The sequence below is a fragment of the Oncorhynchus keta genome, unplaced genomic scaffold, assembly GCF_023373465.1.
Source record: "Oncorhynchus keta strain PuntledgeMale-10-30-2019 unplaced genomic scaffold, Oket_V2 Un_scaffold_139_pilon_pilon, whole genome shotgun sequence".
Taxonomy (NCBI): Eukaryota; Metazoa; Chordata; class Actinopteri; order Salmoniformes; family Salmonidae; genus Oncorhynchus; species Oncorhynchus keta.
In genome coordinates, this window is record NW_026290780.1 from 323,598 (window position 1) to 343,656 (window position 20,059).

Genomic DNA, 20,059 nt, shown 5'->3' on the forward strand with positions numbered 1-20,059 from the left:
TGTGGAGGGAGGGAGAGAGGGAGTGAGAGAGGAAGGGTAAGAGAGGGATGGAGAGAGGAAGGGAAAGAGAGGGAGAGAGGGAGGAAGGGAAAGAGAGGGGGGGAGAGAGCTCCGTGTTTTGACTGGGGCTGTGGAGGGAGGGAGAGAGGGAGGGAGAGAGGAAGGGAAAGAGAGGGAGGGAGAGAGCTCAGTGTTTTGACTGGGGCTGTGGAGGGAGGGAGAGAGGGATGGAGAGAGGAAGGGAGGGAAAGAGAGATGGAGGGAGAGAGGGGGAGGGAGGGAGAGAGATGGAGGGAGAGAGAGAGCTCAGTGTTTTGACTGGGGCTTTGGAGGGATGGAGAGAGGAAGGGAGGGAAAGAGAGAGGGAGGGAGAGAGAGAGATGGATGGAGGGAGGGAGAGAGCTCAGTGTTTTGACTGGGGCTGTGGAGGGATGGAGAGAGGAAGGGAGGGAAAGAGGGATGGAGAGAGCTCAGTGTTTTGACTGGGGCTGTGGTGGGAGGGAGAGAGGGAGGGAGAGAGGAAGGGGGGGAGAGAGCTCCGTGTTTTGACTGGGGCTGTGGAGGGAGGGAGAGAGCTCAGTGTTTTGACTGGGGCTGTGGAGAGAGGGAGGGAGAGAGCTCAGTGTTTTGACTGGGGCTGTGGAGGGAGGGAGGGAGAGAGGGAGGGAGAGAGATGGAGAGAGGGAGCTCAGTGTTTTGACTGGGGCTGTGGTGTATAGTCGTGGCCGAAAGTATTGAGAATGACACAAATATTAATTTCCACAAAGTTTGCTGCTTCAGTGTCTTTAGATATTTTCGTCAGATGTTACTATGGAATACTGAAGTATAATTACAAGCATTTCATTAGTGTCAAAGGCTTTTATTGACAATTACATGAAGTTGATGCAAAGAGTCAATATTTGCAGTGTTGACCCTTCTTTTTCAAGACCTCTGCAATCAAACCTGGCATGCTGTCAATTAACTTCTGGGCCACATCCTGACTGATGGCAGCCCATTCTTGCATAATCAATGCTTGGAGTTTGTCAGAATTTGTGGGTTTTTGTTTGTCCACCCGCCTCTTGCGGATTATCCACAAGGTCTCAATGGGATTAAGGTCTGGGGAGTTTCCTGGCCATGGACCCAAAATATCGATGTTTTGTTCCCGGAGCCACTTAGTTATCACTTTTGCCTTATGGCAAGGTGCTCCATCATGCTGGAAAAGGCATTGTTCATCACCAAACTGTTCCTGGATAGTTAGGAGAAGTTGCTCTCGGAGGATGTGTTGGTACCATTCTTTATTCATGGCTGTGTTCTTAGGCAAAATTGTGAGTGAGCCCACTCCCTTGGCTGAGAAGCAACCCCACACATGAATGGTCTCAGGATGCTTTACTGTTGGCATGACACAGGACTGATGGTAGCGCTCACCTTGTCTTCTCCGGACAAGCTTTTTTATGGATGCCCCAAACAATCGGAAAGGGGATTCATCAGAGAAAATGACTTTATGATTCCAAGCACCACCCTACTTTTCTGTTATTAGAACTCAATCAGCATGACAGAGTGATCTCCAGCCTTGTCCTCATCAACACTCACACCTGTGTTAACGAGATAATCACTGACATGTCAGCTGGTCCTTTTGTGGCAGGGCTGAAATGCAGTGGAAATGTTTTTTGGAGATTCAGTTCATTTGCATGGCAAAGAGGGATTTTGAAATTAATTGCAATTCGTCTGATCACTCTTCATAACATTCTGGAGTATATGCCAATTGCCATCATACAAACTGAGGCAGCAGACACTTTGTGAAAATTCATATTTGTGTAATAACAACCCCGCGAGTGATCAAAGTAGTTCACTTGCTAAATTGAGGGCAGAGGGGGTGGTGTGTAACGTTTGTGAATTAGACCGACACTTAAGATGGCAATCATACTGCATCCGGTTTCGACAGGGATACCCTGAGGGAAAGTGGCTGGGCTGAGACACACACACACACACACACACACGATTGGACTGCATGACACGATTGGACTGCAGCCTGGGTCTTTTCACATGTCTTTTAGCCAAGGCAGGTCTGTCAAAGATTAATGCCACAGCCTCAATGGCTCTGCTTCTCTATCCTCCTTTCTCCTACGTCCTCTTGGCCGGGGTTAGATACACACTGAACTTGTCTGTTTCTTTCAGCCTGATATACCTAGCCACCCCCCCCCCTTCCCCTAGGTCTCTGGCTGTGTGTGAGTGGTGAGTGTTGAATGAGTGACATGGAGCGATGTAGCCCGTTTCAACCCTGCGGGCTGGCTGACCTGTGTATTGATAAGGTCCTGTGTGTGTCTGTCAGTGCCCAGCATGGCAGTTGGGATATGAGGTCACTCAGAGCTGACCTCAGAGCACCTGTGTCCTGTGTTACCCAACCATCCGTTTAACTCAACGTTGTGTGTGTACTTTTGACTTACTACTAGCCATGTGTGGTTCTGGGGTAATACTAGCCGTGTTGTGGTTCTGAGGTACTGCTAGCTGTGTTGTGGTTCTGAGGTACTGCTAGCTGTGTTGTGGTTCTGAGGTACTGCTAGCCGTGTTGTGGCTCTGAGGTACTGCTAGCCGTGTTGTGGCTCTGAGGTAATACTAGCCATGTGTGGTTCTGGGGTAATACTAGCCGTGTTGTGGTTCTGAGGTAATACTAGCCATGTGTGGTTCTGGGGTAATACTAGCCGTGTTGTGGGTCTGAGGTACTGCTAGCCATGTGTGGTTCTGGGGTAATACTAGCCGTGTTGTGGTTCTGAGGTACTGCTAGCTGTGTTGTGGTTCTGAGGTACTGCTAGCCGTGTTGTGGTTCTGAGGTACTGCTAGCCGTGTTGTGGCTCTGAGGTACTGCTAGCTGTGTTGTGGTTCTGAGGTACTGCTAGCTGTGTTGTGGTTCTGAGGTACTGCTAGCCGTGTGGTTCTGTGGTACTGCTAGCCGTGTTGTGGTTCTGAGGTACTGCTAGCCGTGTGGTTCTGAGGTACTGCTAGCCGTGTGGTTCTGAGGTACTGCTAGCCGTGTTGTGGTTCTGAGGTACTGCTAGCCGTGTTGTGGTTCTGAGGTACTGCTAGCCGTGTTGTGGTTCTGAGGTACTGCTAGCCGTGTTGTGGCTCTGAGGTACTGCTAGCCGTGTTGTGGCTCTGTGGTAATGCTAGCCGTGTTGTGGTTCTGAGGTACTGCTAGCCGTGTTGTGACTGGGTTGGTACTGCTAGCCGTGTTGTGGTTCTGAGGTACTGCTAGCCGTGTTGTGGCTCTGAGGTAATGCTAGCCGTGTTGTGGTTCTGAGGTACTGCTAGCCGTGTTGTGGCTCTGAGGTACTGCTAGCCGTGTTGTGGTTCTGAGGTACTGCTAGCCGTGTTGTGGCTCTGAGGTAATGCTAGCCGTGTTGTGGTTCTGAGGTACTGCTAGCCGTGTTGTGGCTCTGTGGTACTGCTAGCCGTGTGGTGGTTCTGAGGTACTGATAGCCGTGTTGTGGCTCTGAGTTAATGTTAACCGTGTGGTGGTTCTGTGGTACTGCTAGCCGTGTTGTGGCTCTGAGTTAATGTTAACCGTGTGGTGGTTCTGTGGTACTGCTAGCTGTGTTGTGGCTCTGAGGTACTGCTAGCTGTGTTGTGGCTCTGAGGTACTGCTAGCTGTCTGAGGTACTGCTAGCTGTGTTGTGGCTCTGAGGTACTGCTAGCCGTGTTGTGGCTCTGAGGTATTGCTAGCCGTGTTGTGGCTCTGTGGTAATGTTAACCGTGTGGTGGTTCTGTGGTACTGCTAGCCGTGTTGTGGCTCTGAGGTAATGTTAACCGTGTGGTGGTTCTGTGGTACCTGGTCAGCTATTTTAGTGGTGAATGTGTGTTCCTAAGTAAAGTACAGTGAAGTGTTATTGACTGTGTAACTCTGTGTTTGTTGTGTTTGTTGCACTGCTTTGCTTTGTTTATCTTGACCAGGTCGCAGTTGTAAATGAGAACTTGTTCTCAACTGGCCCATCTGGTTAAATAAAAGTGAAATAAATTTAACAAAAAACAGAAGAGTTTTAGAGGATGTAAAGTTATACAATGCCTGTAAAATTACATTATGATGCAATCTTTTGATATGCCATATCTCTCTCCTCTCCCTCTTTCTTTCCCTCTCCCCTCCCTCACTCCCCATCCCCCCTCACTCCCCATCCCTTTCCCTCTCTCCCTCCATCTCTCCCCTCCCTCTCTCCCTCCCCCCTCACTCACTCTCTCCCCCTCACTCTGTCTCTCCCCTTCCTTCTCTCCATCTCCCCCTCACTCCCTCTCTCCCCTCCCTCACTCCCCTTTCCTCTCTCCACTGCCTCTCTCCCTCCCCCTCACTCTGTCTTCCCCCTCCGTCTCCCCTCTCCCTCCCCTCCCTCTCTCCCCCTCTCCGCCCTCTCTCCCCTTCCCTCTCTCCCTCTCCCCCCTCCCTCTCTCCCCTCACTCACTCCCCTTCCCTCTCTCCACTCCCTCTCTCCCCACACTCCGTCTTCCCCCCTCCGTCTCCCTCTCTCCCCTTCTCTCTCTCCCTCCTCACTCCGTTCTCCCCTCCCTCACTCCGTCTCTCCCCTCCCTCACTCCGTCTTCCCCCCTCCGTCTCCCTCTCTCCTTCAGATCCAACCCGTTCTACGAGCCCCGGACCTCCAGCCCATCCCGGCCCTCCGGGGGCCCCTCTCCAGACTTCAGTAACCAGAAGAGGAGAGCCCCGCTACCTCCCAGACCTCCAGGCCCCAGCCCCTCGGCCCCCAACACCTCCAGGGAGGGGGCAGAGAGGGAGAGATTCATGCCCAGTGGACCCAGTGCCGTGGCAGCTGTGGTGGGGCGAGAGCTGGCCTTCTCCTCCCCTAAGGTAAGACTCTTTGAAGAGGGTAGTGGCACTAGAGTAGTGGTATTCATAAAGTGTGTGTGGTTGTTCACAAAGTGTGTGTGTGTGTGTGTGTGTGTGTGTGTGTGTGTGTGTGTGTGTGTGTGTGTGTGTGTGTGTGTGTGTGTGTGTGTGTGTGTGTGTGTGTGTGTGTGTGTGTGGTTGTTCACAAAGTGTGTGTGTGTGTGTGGTTGTTCACAAAGTGTGTGTGTGTGTGTGTGTGTGGTTGTTCACAAAGTGTGTGTGTGTGTGTGTGTGTGTGGTTGTTCACAAAGTGTGTGTAGTTGTGTTTGCATGTGCCTCCGTGTGTGTCCAGTCACCTCCAACCTCCTCATCTGAATATAGGTATTAGTTTATTGGGCTGTTTGTCTGTTTATTTATTTATTTAAATTCTGCATTTCTGCTAGTTGTAATTAAACGGCTGGTGGCCACACACACATGATGAGTCACCCCAGTGGCCGGGAGTGATTGGGTGAGTGGGGGGGGGGGTTTAAGTAGTCTATATGAGATGCAGGGCAGAAAGCATATGAGGGGCTTAAACACATCAGCAGACTGATTACAGGGGGGTAAGAACCCCATCTGCCCCCATAACCCCCCGTGGACACACACACACACACACACACACACACACACACACACACACACACACACACACACACACACACACACACACACACACACACACACACACACACACACACCACACACACACACACCTTCCGTGGCTGGCTGTTGTAGTTGTGTAGGACTTGGTGCGGTAACAGTAATGGTGGTACTATGTCATTAAGGAAGGTTTATCAACCAGCTGCACAGCCGTGTGACTGTGGGTGAGGGGGTCTAAACAACTTTAATTACCCAGACTCAGTGGCCTGTGGTGGGCTGCACTCCGCCAAGGGCTGCCCCTGTCTTTAGAGCTCAGTGGAGGGGGAGAGAGGAGGGAGAGAGGGGGAGAGAGGAGAGAGAGAGAGAGAGGAGGGAGAGATAAGAGGGAGAGAGGAGGGAGAGAGGAGGGAGAGAGGAGGGAGAGAGGAGGGGAGAGGAGGGGAGAGAGAGGGGGGGAGAGAAACTGAGGCTGTTGCAGGAGAGATATTCAGTGGAAATTGAGGCTCAGACTTTAACATGTAGAGGTGGTGAGAATAGGGTTTGGTTTCTGTAAATATTCTCACAGAGAAAAACACACATGTGAATGAACACACACACACACACACACACACACACACACACACACACACACACACACACACACACACACACACAATGATGAGAAACTCCTACACACGTGTGTATGTGTCTGTGTGTTAATACGCACAGATTCCAGTTTGCCCAAAAAACACAGGCTGTTCCTTTGCTTCTCGATGTGTGAAACTGTGTGTGTGTGTGTGTGTGTGTGTGTGTGTGTGTGTGTGTGTGTGTGTGTGTGTGTGTGTGTGTGTGTGTGTGTGTGTGTGTGTGTGTGTGTGTGTGTGTGTGTGTGTGTGTGTGTGTGTGTGTGTGTGTGTGTGTGTGTATTTACAGCTGTCCCTCAAGGGTCTGGAATATCCATCCTGTTTTACACACACATCCCCAAACAGATTCCAATGTCCCGTTCTACATTTGTTCTATGTCTGTTCTATGTCTGTTCTATGTCCTGTTCTCCGTCTGTTCTCCGTCTGTTCTATATCCTGTTTCTACGTCTGTTCTACATTTGTTCTACGTCTGTTCTATGTCCTGTTCTACGTCTGTTCTACGTCTGTTCTATGTCCTGTTCTACGTCTGTTCTATGTCTGTTCTATGTCTGTTCTATGTCCTGTTCTACGTCCTGTTCTACGTCTGTTCTATGTCCTGTTCTACGTCCTGTTCTACGTCCTGTTCTACGTCTGTTTTACGTAGTAATATATCCTGATACTTTGTCCAAGACTTCAACTCACTTCTGGCTGCTGCAGAAATCATTTTTAAAGGGTTAGGAAGGACGTTGTTGGTGGTGTCTATTCAAGTCCCCTGGTGGCTGGTGTGTGGTGGGTGGTGTTCCCCTGGGTGGCTGGTGTACGTGTGGGTGGTGGTGACGCCCCCTGTGTGTCTGGTGGCCCCCTGGTGGCTGGTGTGGGCCCCCTGGGTGGCTGGTGACGTTCCCCTGGTGGCTGGTGACGTGGGTGGTGGGTGGTGTGGGTGGGTGGGCTGGTGGGTTGTGTGGGTGGTGTGTGTGGGTGGTGTGTGTGACGTCCCCCTGGTGGGTGGGTGGGTGGGTGGTGGTGGGTGGCGTCCCCTGGTGGGTGGTGACGGGTGGGTGGTGACGCCCCCTGGTGGGTGGTGACGTGTGGGTGGGTGGTGTGTGGGTGGGTGGGACGGTCGGGTGGGTGGAGACGTGTGGGTGGCTGTGGACGTCCCCCTGTGGTGGTGGTGACGTGTGGTGGGTGTGGGTGACGTGTGGGTGGTGGTGACGTGTCCCCCTGGTGGGTGGGTGGGTTGTGTGTGGTGTGGGTGGTGTATGTGGGTGGTGGCTGTGTGTGGGGGCCCCCTGGGTGGGTGGTGACGTGTGTGGGGTGGCTGGTGACGCCCCTTGTGGTGGCTGTTTGTGTGTTAGTCAGTTTGTCATGGTGTTAAGGCATGGTGTTAAGGTTCTTATATCCTCCCTGGTGGCTGACGTCCCCCTGGTGGCTGTGGTGACGTTCCAGGGTGGCTGGTGACCTCCACCTTTGTATAATAGTGACTTTTAACATGGACATTGGTGGCTGGAGACGCCCTCTGGTGGCTGGACAGAACCTTCCCCTGGTGGCTGGTACCTTCCCTGGTGGCTGGTGACGTACCTTCATGGTAGGCTGGTGAGACGTACCCCCTGGTGGCTGGTGACGTACCCCATCAGTAGCTGGTGACGTACCTTCATCAGTAGCTGGTGAGACGTACCTTCTGGTGACGTCCCCCTGGTGAGACTGGTACCCCCCTGGTGGCTGGTGACAGTACCTTCATCTGGTAGCTGGTGAGACGTACCCCTGGTGGCTGGTGAGACGTACCCATGGTGGCTGGTGACGTACCCATGGTGGCTGGTGACGTACCTTCCTGGTGGCTGGTGAGACGTACCCCTGGTGGCTGTAGCGAGGTGAGACGTACCTTCATGGTGGCTGGTGACGTCCCCTTGGTGGCTGGTGAGACGTACCCCTGGTGGCTGGTGAGACGCCCCTGGTGACTGGAGACGCCCCCTGGTGGCTGGAGACCTTCCCTGGTGGCTGGTGACGTCCCCTGGTGGCTGGTGACGTACCTTCATCAGTGGCTGGTGACGTCCCCCTTGGCTGGTGACGTACCTTCCCCTGGTGAGACTGGTACCCCCTGGTGGCTGGTGACGTCCCCTTCTGGTGACGTCCCCCTGGTGGCTGGTACGCCCATCAGTAGCTGGTGAGACGCCCCTGGTCATGGTGACGTCCCCCTGGTGGCTGGTACCCCCCTGGTGGCTGGTGACGTACCCATGGTGGCTGGAGACGCCCCCGGTCTGGTGAGACGTACCTTCATCAGTGGTGAGACTGGTACCTTCATGGTGGCTGGTGAGACGTACCCATGGTAGCTGGTGAGACGTACCCATCAGTAGCTGGTGACGTACCCCATCAGTAGCTGGTGAGACGTCCATCAGTAGGTGGCTGGTGACGTCCCCTTCATGGTGGCTGGTGACAGTACCTTCATCAGTAGCGTGGTGAGACGTACCTTCATCAGTAGCTGGTGACGTACCCCTGGTGAGCTGGTGACGTCCTTCCCCTGGTGGCTGGTGACGTACCTTCCCCTGGTGGCTGGTGACGTATCCCCCTGGTGGCTTGGTGGTCGTCCATTTGGAAAACCCTGGTGACGCCCCCTGGTAACTGGTGACGTCCCTTGAGATGGCTTCAATACGTCCCCACATAATGGTGCCTCATGATTCCATCTATTTTGTGGTGACAGACCCCCTGCTGGTGACGCCCCTGGTGGCATGATGCTGACCCCCCTGGTGGGATGGTGTACCCTTTGGCTGGTACAAGCCTCCCCCGGTCCAAACATGAAGATGCTCCCCATTATGGCCAAACAGTTCAATTTTTGTTTCATCAGACCAGAGGACGTCCCTCCTGGTGGCTGGTGACTTTGTCCCCATGTGGCTGGTGCGTCCCCCTAGTCTGGCTTTTTTATGGTGGTTTTGGAGCAGTGGCCCCTGGTGGCTGTGACGTCCCCTGGTATGGTGACGAACCCCCGGTGGCTGGTGACGTATGGTGGCTGGTGACGTCCCCTGGTGGTTGGTGACGTCCCCCTGGTGGCTGGTGACGTCCCCAGGTGTTTGGTGACGTCCCCCTGGTGACTGGTGACGTCCCCCTTGTGAAGTCTACAATATTTTCTGGTCTGGCTGATTTCTTTTGATTTTCCCCTGGTGGCACTGAGTTTGACGTCCCCTCTTGAAATGGCATGGTGACGTACCCCTCCAATTAACATAATGATGTCGCCTATCCCCTGGTGACTGACATCATTTTCTGGTGACTTTCAAGCTGTTTAAAGGTGGCTAGTGTTTGTCCCCCTGGACCTCCTGGAATTACGAACCCCTGGTAATCTGGTGTAACGAATTATTGGAAAAATGACTTGTGTCATGCACAAAGTAGATGTCCCCTGGTGACTTGTCCCCCTGGTGGTTTGTTAACAAGACATTTGTGGGCTGGTGAAAAACGTCCCCTGGTGCTGGTGACGTCCCCCTGGTGGCTGGTGACGACCCCTGTTTCAGGTGGCTGGAGACGATCCCCTGGTGGCTGGTGATTCCCCTGGTACTGGTGACGTCCCCTGGTGATTCCCCTGGTGTCTGGTGGACGTCCCAGTGAAACTGGTGTAAAAACGTCCCCTGGTGTTTGCGCCCCCTGGTGGCCAACGTCCCCCGGTGACTGGTGACGTCACCCTGGTGACGTCCCCTGATGGCTGGTGACGTGAGTGTAAAAACCCCTGGTGGTTGGAGACGCCCCCGGTGGCTGGTGACGTACCCCCTGGTGGCTGGTGTCCATTCCCCTCTGACTGGAGACGTCCCCCTGGTGGCTGGAACATCCTTCTTGAACCTGGTCCTCCCCTTCCCCTGGTTTGAAGTGACATCCCTGGTGGCTGGAGACGTTCCCCTGGTCACCTGGTCGTCTGTGATGGAAAGAGAGCGTTCCCCATGTTTGTAAACTCGTCCCCTGGTCTGGTGTACATTTCCCCTGGTGGCGTGACGCCCCTGGTGGCTGGTGACGTCTATTTTTGGCTGGTGACATCCCCCAGGTGGCTGGTATCCCAGATTAATTTGACTGGTATGTCCCCTGGTGGATTTTGTTTGACGTCCAATTGGTGGCTGGTGGCGTTTACCCCCTGGTGGTGGTACACTTCCCTGGTGACATTTCATGACATTTCCCCTGGTGGCATTTCCACGTCCCCCTGGTGGCGTCCCCTGGTGGCTGGTGACGTCCCCCTGGTGGCTGGTGACGTCCCCCCTGGTGGCTGGTGATGTCCCCCTGGTGACGTCCCCTGGTGGCTGGAGACGTCCCCCTGGTGACGTCCCCCTGGTGGCTGGTGACGTCCCCCTGGTGGCTGGTGACGTCCCCCTGGTGGCTGGTGACGTCCCCCTGGTGGCTGGTGACGTCCCCCTGGTGGCTGGTGACGTCCCCCTGGTGGCTGGTGACGTCCCCCTGGTGGCTGGTGACGTCCCCCTGGTGGCTGGTGACGTCCCCCTGGTGGCTGGAGACGTCCCCCTGGTGGCTGGTGACGTCCCCCTGGTGACTGGTGACGTCCCCCTGGTGGCTGGTGACGTCCCCCTGGTGGCTGGTGACGTCCCCCTGGTGACTGGTGACGTCCCCCTGGTGGCTGGTGACGTCCCCCTGGTGACTGGTGACGTCCCCCTGGTGGCTGGTGACGTCCCCCTGGTGACTGGTGACGTCCCCCTGGTGGCTGGAGACGTCCCCCTGGTGGCTGGTGACGTCCCCCTGGTGGCTGGTGACGTCCCCTGGTGGCTGGTGACGTCCCCCTGGTGGCTGGTGACGTCCCCCTGGTGGCTGGTGACGTCCCCCTGGTGGCTGGTGACGTCCCCCTGGTGGCTGGTGACGTCCCCCTGGTGGCTGGTGACGTCCCCCTGGTGGCTGGTGACGTCCCCCTGGTGGCTGGTGACGTCCCCCTGGTGGCTGGTGACGTCCCCTGGTGGCTGGTGACGTCCCCCTGGTGGCTGGTGACGTCCCCTGGTGGCTGGTGACGTCCCCCTGGTGGCTGGTGACGTCCCCCTGGTGGCTGGTGACGTCCCCCCTGGTGGCTGGTGACGTCCCCCTGGTGGCTGGTGACGTCCCCCTGGTGGCTGGTGACGTCCCCCTGGTGGCTGGTGACGTCCCCCTGGTGGCTGGTGACGTCCCCCTGGTGGCTGGAGACGTCCCCCTGGTGGTTGGTCTGCGTCCCCCTGTCTCTGTCGTCCCCTGGTCTCTGTCGTCCCCTGGTCTCTGGTCTCGTCCTCTGGTCTCTCCCTCTCGTCCCCCTGTCTCTGTCTCGTCCCTCTGTCTCTCTGTCTCTCTGTCGTCCCCTCTGTCTCTGTCGTCCCCCTCTCTCTCTCTCCTCCTTTCTCTCTCTCTCCCCTGGTCTCTTTGTCGTCCCTTTGTCTGGTCTCGTCCCCCTCTGTCTCTCCCTTTGGTGGCTGGTGTCTCTCCCCTCTTTGGCTGGTCTCTCCCCCTCTTTGTCTCCCCCTGGTGGCTCGTCCCCTTTGGTCTCTCTCCCCTCTTTGTCTCCCCTCTTTCTCTCTCGTCCCCTGGTCTCTCGTCCCCTTTGTCTCCCCTGGTCGTCCCCTCTCTCTCCCCCTGGTGGAGGCGTCCCCTCTTTCTCTCTCTCTCTTTCTCTCTCTCTCTTTGTCTCTCTCTCTCTTTGTCTCTCTCTCTCTCTCTCTCTCTCTCTCTCTCTCTCTCTCTCTTTGTCTCTCTCTCTGTCTCTCTCTCTCTCTCTCTCTCTCTCTCTCTCTCTCTTTGTCTCTCTCTCTTTGTCTCTCTCTTTTCTCTCTCTCTCTTTGTCTCTCTCTCTTTCTCTCTCTGTCTCCCTCTGTCTCTCTCTGTCTCTCTCTTTGTCTCTCTCTCTGCCTCTCTCTCTCTCTCTCTCTCTCTCTCTCTCTCTCTCTCTCTCTCTCTCTCTCTCTCTCTTCCTCTCTCTCTCTCTCTCTCCCTCTCTCTCTCTCCCTCTCTCTCTCTCCCTCTCTCTCTCTCTCTCTCTCTCTCTCTCTCTCTCTCTCTCTCTCTCTCTCTCTCTCTCTCTGTCTCTCTCTCTCTGTCTCTCTCTGTCTCTCTCTCTTTGTCTCTCTCTCTGTCTCTCTCTGTCTCTCTCTCTGTCTCTCTCTCTCTCTCTCTCTCTCTCTCTCTCTCTCTCTCTCTCTCTCTCTCTCTCTTTGTCTCTCTCTCTCTCTTTGTCTCTTTCTCTTTCTCTGTCTCCCTCTGTCTCCCTCGGCCTCTCTCTGTCTCTCTCTTTGTCTCTCTCTCTTTCTCTCTCTGCCTCTCTCTCGGTCTCCCTTGGCCTCTCACTGTCTCTCTCTCCCTCTGCCTCTCTCTCTCTCTGCCCCTCTCTCTCTCTCTCTCTCTCTCTCTCTCTCTCTCTCTCTCTCTCTCTCTCTCTCTGTCTCTCTCTCTCTCTCTCTCTCTCTCTCGGCCTCTCTCTGTCTCACTCTCTGTGTCTGTCTGTTTCTCTTTCTTTCTCCATCCCTCTCTCTTCCTCTGTGTTTGAGGACAATGAAAGACCGATTCCAGAGTGCGTTGAGGTTTTGCTTCTCCGGAGTCGCGGGGACGGAGCGTCTGTCTGAATGATTAATTTAAATGAACAGAGTAACTTTCTAAAAGAAAGAAGGAAGAACGGACGAGAGATTCATGTCTGTCCTGTTTCAGTCCACCTCCTTCCCGGGGCCTCTCCTCCTCCTCCTCCTCCTCCTCCTCCTCCTCCTCCTCCTCCTCTCCTCCTCCTCCTCCTCCTCTCCTCCTTCTCTCCCCTCCTTCTCCTCTCCTCCTCCTCCTTCTCTCCTCCTCCTCCTCCTCCTCCTCCTCCTCCTCCTCTCCTTCTCTCCTCCTCCTCCTCCTCCTCCTCCTCCTCCTCCTTCTCTCCTCCTCCTCCTCCTCCTCCTCCTCCTCCTCTCTTTCTCCTCCTCCTCCTCCTCCTCCTCCTCTCCTCCTTCTCTCCTCCTCTCCTCCTCTCCTCCTCTCCTCCTCCTCTCTCTCCTCTCTCCTCCTCCTCTCCTCCTCTCCTTCTCTCCTCCTCCTCCTCCTCCTCCTCTCCTTCTCTCCTCTTCTCCTCCTCCTCCTCCTCCTCCTCTCCTTCCCTCCTCCTCCTCCTCCTCCTCCTCCTCCTCCTCCTCCTCCTCTCCTTCTCTCTCCTCCTCCTCCTCCTCCTCCTCCTCCTTCTCTCCTCCTCCTCTCCTTCTCTCCTCCTCCTCCTCCTTCTCTCCTCCTTCTCTCCTCCTCCTCCTCTCCTTCTCTCCTCCTTCTCTCCTCCTCCTCCTCCTCCTCCTTCTCTCCTCCTCCTCCTTCTCTCCTCCTCCTCTCTCTCCTTCTCTCCTCTCTCCTCCTCCTCCTCCTCCTCCTCCTTCTCTCCTCCTCCTCTCCTCCTCTCTCTCCTCCTCCTCCTCCTCCTCCTCCTCCTCCTCCTCCTTCTTCCTCCTCCTCTCCTCTTCCTCTCCTTCTCTCCTCCTCCTCTCTCTCCTTCTCTCCTCCTCCTCCTCCTCTCCTCCTCCTCCTCTCCTTCTCTCCTCCTCCTCCTCCTCTCCTCCTCCTTCTCTCCTCCTCCTCCTTCTCCTCCTTCTCTCCTCCTCCTCCTCCTCCTCCTCTCCTTCTCCCCTCCTCCTCCTCTCCTCCTCCTCCTCCTCCTCCTCCTTCTCTCCTCCTCCTCCTCCTCCTTCTCTCCTCCTCCTCCTCCTCTCCTCCTCCTCCTCCTCCTCTCCTTCTCTCCTCCTCCTCCTCCTCCTCCTCTGTCACTGTCTCTGCTTCGTTGTCTCTGTTCCAGAAGTTTCAGTGAGCCGTTCTGCCCTCAGCTGCTCTGATCTCGGGGATTTTCATCAGTTTCCGCTTCATGAATTTATTAGCCTTTATTTTCATATGGAGAAAAGTCACGGGAACAGAACGCCGATGTCGGAGGAAAAGTTTGTGCAAAGAAGAGTTATATTTCCTGTTCTATATTAACATAAGCACTTTCAGAGAGTTCTGTGTTTGAACTAAGATCCGAATCTTCTGGTGCAGCCGTTTAGCTGAAGTACTGTAGACCTTGAAATATTCACTTCCTGTATCGTGCACACATGTCCTGACACGTGCGTGCTCTCACACACACTTTACTTTACACACACTTTATTTTCCCCTAACTCTTTACCCCTAATTCTAACCCTAAACCTAAAGTAGCTTTTTTCCCTTGTGGGGACCGACAAAATGTCCCCACGATGGTCGGTGATTTACTATCCTTGTGAGGACTTCTGGTCCCAACAAGGATAGTAACACACACACACACACACATAGCATCCTCCAGGCTCCTCAGGATGGTGACTAAGTGAAACAACAGGAGAGGTATGCTGCTTTTCCCCTCAAATAAAAGGTTATTCAGATGAATCAAAGGCCCAAATTAAATGGTGTTTCTGAGGAGCTGAGAGCACAGAGCACCTCTCACAAGGAGGCCTGGACTATATTCACACACCGAGACACACACACCGAGACACACACACGCGCACGCGCACACACACACACGCACGCGCGCGCGCACACACACACACACACACCGAGACACAAGTGCGCACACACACACCGAGACACACGTGCACACACACCCTGAGACGCAAACACACACACACCTGTGCACTGAGATGCACATATACACACACACACCTAGACACACACTGAGACACACGCACACCAAGGCACACACCGAGACACACACACACAAAGACACACACTGAGACCCACACACACACAGAGAGAGAGAGAGAGAGCGTCTCACAGGGAGGCCAGGACCAGAGCACGGCTCCTTTCATTCCTTCTCCTTTGTTTTTCCGGCCCTCCACTGCAGCAGCCTGAGTGTAAATTGAAATGAGAATAAATTAACATTATTTAATTGAGTTCGCAGAAGGCTGTGATATTTCTTAATTAGCTTACAGAAAGGGTGAGAGAAGGCGAGAGCCTGCCGTTCTGACATTGTGGAGTTTTCCTTGGTTGAGGAGAAGATGAAGAGTAGAGGAATAGTTTTTTTGTATAGGATGTCAGTATGGGGAGAGAGAATACTGCCCTCCTCTTTCCTCACCTGGCCCTCCATTTCTCTTTTCTTCACCTCCTTTTCTCCTCTCACTGTTGTCCTGTCCCCTCTCTCATTTGCTACACACCTTCTTTCTGTTCTCCTCTCTCCTCCTCCCCCTCTTCTCTCCTCCTCCCCCTCTTTTCTCATCCTCTCTCCTCCCCCTCCTCTCTCCTCCTCTCACCTCCTCACCCTCCTCTCACCTCCTCCCCCTCTTATCTCCTCCTCCCCCTCTTATCTCCTCCTCCCCCTCTTTTCTCATCCTCTCTCCTCCTCCCCCTCCTCTCCTCCTTTCTCCTCCTCTCTCTTCCTTTCTCCTCCTCCCCCTCTTTTCTCATCCTCTCTCCTCTCCCTCCTCTCTCCTCCTCTCCTTCTCTCTCCTCCCCCTCTTTTCTCCTCCTCTCTCCTCCTCCCCCTCTTTTCTCCTCCTCTCTCCTCCTCCCCCTCTTTTCTCCTCCTCTCTCCTCCTCCCCCTCCTCTCTCCTCCTCCTCTTTTCTCCTCCTCTCTCCTCCTCCTCTTTTCTCCTCCTCTCTCCTCCTCCTCTTTTCTCATCCTCTCTCCTCTCCCTCCTCTCTCCTCATCCTCTCTCCTCCCCCTCCTCTCTCCTCCTCTCTCCTCCCCCTCTTTTCTCCTCCTCTCTCCTCCCCCTCTTTTCTCCTCCTCTCTCCTCCTCCCCCTCTTTTCTCATCCTCTCTCCTCCTCCCCCTCCTCTGTCCTCCTCTCTCCTCCTCCCCCTCTTTTCTCCTTCTCTCTCCTCTCTCCTCCCTTTCCTCCTCCTCTCATCCACAGGCAGTCACTTATCTACACTGCTATTAATAATATAAAAACAGTTTTCATTTAAATATTTAGCATTTTGTCTGAAAATGAAAAAGACAAGGAAATTCTAATGAGCATCAAACATTTAATTTGACCTTTTGCACTAACAAGGTTTTTCAGCGTACAGCTTTGACCCCTGTTAGACGACTGTAGCTGTATTGATCTACCGTACCTCAAACAAGACGTCCCATTGGATGGATTGATTAGGATACAAACCTCTCAAACAGCCTCGTAGTCTTAGAGCTGCCTCATATAGAGGCATATCATATAGGTATGAGACCAAGCCCGTGGCCCCTCTGGCCCCTCAATAAGCTGTGTAACAGTAGTATAATCCTGAGGGGTAAGGTAAGCCAGTCCTCCTCCTCTCTGTGAGCTGGGGGATACTAGAGCTGGTGAGAGCTATAGGAGAGGAGAAGCCCTAAAGCCAGTCACTAGACTTCCTGTTCAGGACAGGTTAGTGCTGCAGGGCACGACTGTCACAGAGAGGGGGGGGGGGGGGGGGACAGAAAAGGGGGAACAGGGAGGGGGACTGGGAAGGGGATGTGATAAAGAGGGGGGAATTGGGAGGCGGGACTGGGAAAGAGGGGTAACTGCACCATAATTTGCAAATAAATTCATAACAAATCCTACAATGTGATTTTCAGGATTTTTTTTCCTTCTCATTCCGTCTGTCATAGTTGAAGTGTACCTATGATGAAAATTACAGGCCTCTCTCATCCTTTTAAGTCGGAGAACTTGCACAATTGGTGGCTAACTATATATATATATATATAACGCCCATTGAATTGATTGAGGGAGAGAGAAGGGGAGAGATATCACTTAAGCCCATTGAATTGATACATACAAACATACATACATAGTGATACAGTTGGAGAAGAGTATTTCTAGTTGATGTTTTACTGTGAATACTTTTCTCAAAGAAGAGCTGATCCTTTCAGAAAGTCTTTAAATTTGTCTGACTTCTTACCCTGGAAATTTGGTTGACCGTTGTGCCCTACAGGCGCCTGGTCTGTGATGTCTGGGTCTGTCAGATAGACCGTGGCTGTACCTTGTCTATGTCTCTACATCTGGGTCTGTCAGAACGACCGTGGCTGTACCTTGTCTATGTCTCTACATCTGGGTCTGTCAGAACGACCGTGGCTGTACCTTGTCTAGGTCTCTACATCTGGGTCTGTCAGATAGACCGTGGCTGTACCTTGTCTAGGTCTCTACATCTGGGTCTGTCAGATAGACCGTGGCTGTACCTTGTCTAGGTCTCTACATCTGGGTCTGTCAGATGGACCGTGGCTGTACCTTGTCTAGGTCTCTACATCTGGGTCTGTCAGATGTACCTTGTCTAGGTCTCTACATCTGGGTCTGTCAGATGGACCGTGGCTGTACCTAATAATAATAATAATATGTCTAGGTCTCTACATCTGGGTCTGTCAGATAGACCGTGGCTGTACCTTGTCTAGGTCTCTACATCTGGGTCTGTCAGATAGACCGTGGCTGTACCTTGTCTAGGTCTCTACATCTGGGTCTGTCAGATGGACCGTGGCTGTACCTTGTCTAGGTCTCTACATCTGGGTCTGTCAGATGGACCGTGGCTGTACCTTGTCTAGGTCTCTACATCTGGGTCTGTCAGATAGACCGTGGCTGTACCTTGTCTAGGTCTCTACATCTGGGTCTGTCAGATGGACCGTGGCTGTACCTTGTCTAGGTCTCTACATCTGGGTCTGTATTGATCAGATAGGACCGTGGCTGTACCTTGTCTAGGTCTCTACATCTGGGTCTGTCAGATGGACCGTGGCTGTACCTTGTCTAGGTCTCTACATCTGGGTCTGTCAGATAGACCGTGGCTGTACCTTGTCTAGGTCTCTACATCTGGGTCTGTCAGATAGACCGTGGCTGTACCTTGTCTAGGTCTCTACATCTGGGTCTGTCAGATAGACCGTGGCTGTACCTTGTCTATGTCTCTACATCTGGGTCTGTCAGATGGACCGTGGCTGTACCTTGTCTAGGTCTCTACATCTGGGTTTGTATTGATCAGACAGGACAGTGGCTGTACCTTGTCTAGGTCTCTACATCTGGGTTTGTATTGATCAGATAGGACCGTGGCTGTACCTTGTCTAGGTCTCTACATCTGGGTTTGTATTGATCAGATAGGACCGTGGCTGTACCTTGTCTAGGTCTCTACATCTGGGTTTGTATTGATCAGATAGGACCGTGGCTGTACCTTGTCTAGGTCTCTACATCTGGGTTTGTATTGATCAGATAGGACCGTGGCTGTACCTTGTCTAGGTCTCTACATCTGGGTCTGTCAGATAGGACCGTGGCTGTACCTTGTCTAGGTCTCTACATCTGGGTTTGTATTGATCAGATAGGACCGTGGCTGTACCTTGTCTAGGTCTCTACATCTGGGTTTGTATTGATCAGATAGGACCGTGGCTGTACCTTGTCTAGGTCTCTACATCTGGGTTTGTATTGATCAGATAGGACAGTGGCTGTACCTTGTCTAGGTCTCTACATCTGGGTTTGTATTGATCAGATAGGACCGTGGCTGTACGTTGTCTAGGTCTCTACATCTGGGTTTGTATTGATCAGATAGGACCGTGGCTGTACCTTGTCTAGGTCTCTACATCTGGGTTTGTATTGATCAGATAGGACCGTGGCTGTACCTTGTCTAGGTCTCTACATCTGGGTTTGTATTGATCAGATAGGACCGTGGCTGTACCTTGTCTAGGTCTCTACATCTGGGTTTGTATTGATCACATAGGACCGTGGTCAGGAAAGATACATGTTCCAGTCAGAAGGCAGTGGACCATCTGGCAGGCAGACTCTATCAACCAAACCCCGCCCATCTGGCAGGCAGACTCTATCAACCAAACCCCGCCCATCTGGCAGGCAGACTCTATCAACCAAACCCCGCCCATCTGGCAGGCAGACTCTATCAACCAAACCCCGCCCATCTGGCAAGCAGACTCTATCAACCAAACCCCGCCCATCTGGCAGGCAGACTCTATCAACCAAACCCCGCCCATCTGGCAAGCAGACTCTATCAACCAAACCCCGCCCATCTGGCAAGCAGACTCTATCAACCAAACCCCGCCCATCTGGCAGGCAGACTCTATCAACCAAACCCCGCCCATCTGGCAGGCAGACTCTCTCAACCAAACCCCACCCATCTGGCAACTGCAGGCAGACTCTATCAACCAAACCCTGCCCATCTGGCAGGCAGACTCTCTCAACCAAAGCCTGCCCATCTGGCAGGCAGACTCTATCAACCAAACCCCGCCCATCTGGCAACTGCAGGCAGACTCTATCAACCAAACCCCGCCCATCTGGCAACTGCAGGCAGACTCTATCAACCAAACCCCGCCCATCTGGCAGGCAGACTCTATCAACCAAACCCCGCCCATCTGGCAGGCAGACTCTATCAACCAAACCCCGCCCATCTGGCAGGCAGACTCTATCAACCAAACCCCGCCCATCTGGCAGGCAGACTCTATAACCAAACCCCGCCCATCTGGCAACTGCAGGCAGACTCTATCAACCAAACCCCGCCCATCTGGCAGGCAGACTCTATCAACCAAACCCCGCCCATCTGGCAACTGCAGGCAGGCTCTATCAACCAAACCCCGCCCATCTGGCAACTGCAAGCAGACTCTATCAACCAAACCCCGCCCATCTGGCAACTGCAGGCAGACACTATCAACCAAACCCCGCCCATCTGGCAGGCAGACTCTATCAACCAAACCCCGCCCATCTGGCAACTGCAAGCAGACTCTATCAACCAAACCCCGCCCATCTGGCAACTGTAGGCAGACACTATCAACCAATCCCCGCCCATCTGGCAACTGCAAGCAGACTCTATCAACCAAACCCCGCCCATCTGGCAACTGCAGGCAGACTCTCTCAACCAAACCCCGCCCATCTGGCAACTGCAGGCAGACTCTGTCAACCAAACCCCGCCCATCTGGCAACTGTTGGCAGACTCTACCAACCAAACCCCGCCCATCTGGCAGGCAGACTCTATCAACCAAGTGTTTGAAAGATAACAAAATATATACAGTTAAAGTTGGACGTTGACATAAACTTAGTTTGGAGTCATTAAAACTTGTTTTTCAACCACTCCACACATTTCTTCTTAACAAACTATAGTTTTGATAAGTTGGTTAGGACATCTACGTTGTGCATGACACAAGTAA

The 20,059-nt window shown here is 53.5% G+C and overlaps 1 protein-coding gene across 1 annotated transcript in view; it reads left to right on the top strand.

Moving 5' to 3' along the window:
* ehbp1 (EH domain binding protein 1) overlaps positions 1-20,059 on the top strand; it is a 421,276-nt gene that overhangs the window by 152,095 nt on the left and 249,122 nt on the right. The window contains 1 exon segment of the mRNA XM_052513761.1: positions 4,591-4,825. Within this exon segment, the coding sequence (XP_052369721.1) occupies positions 4,591-4,825 (235 nt within the window).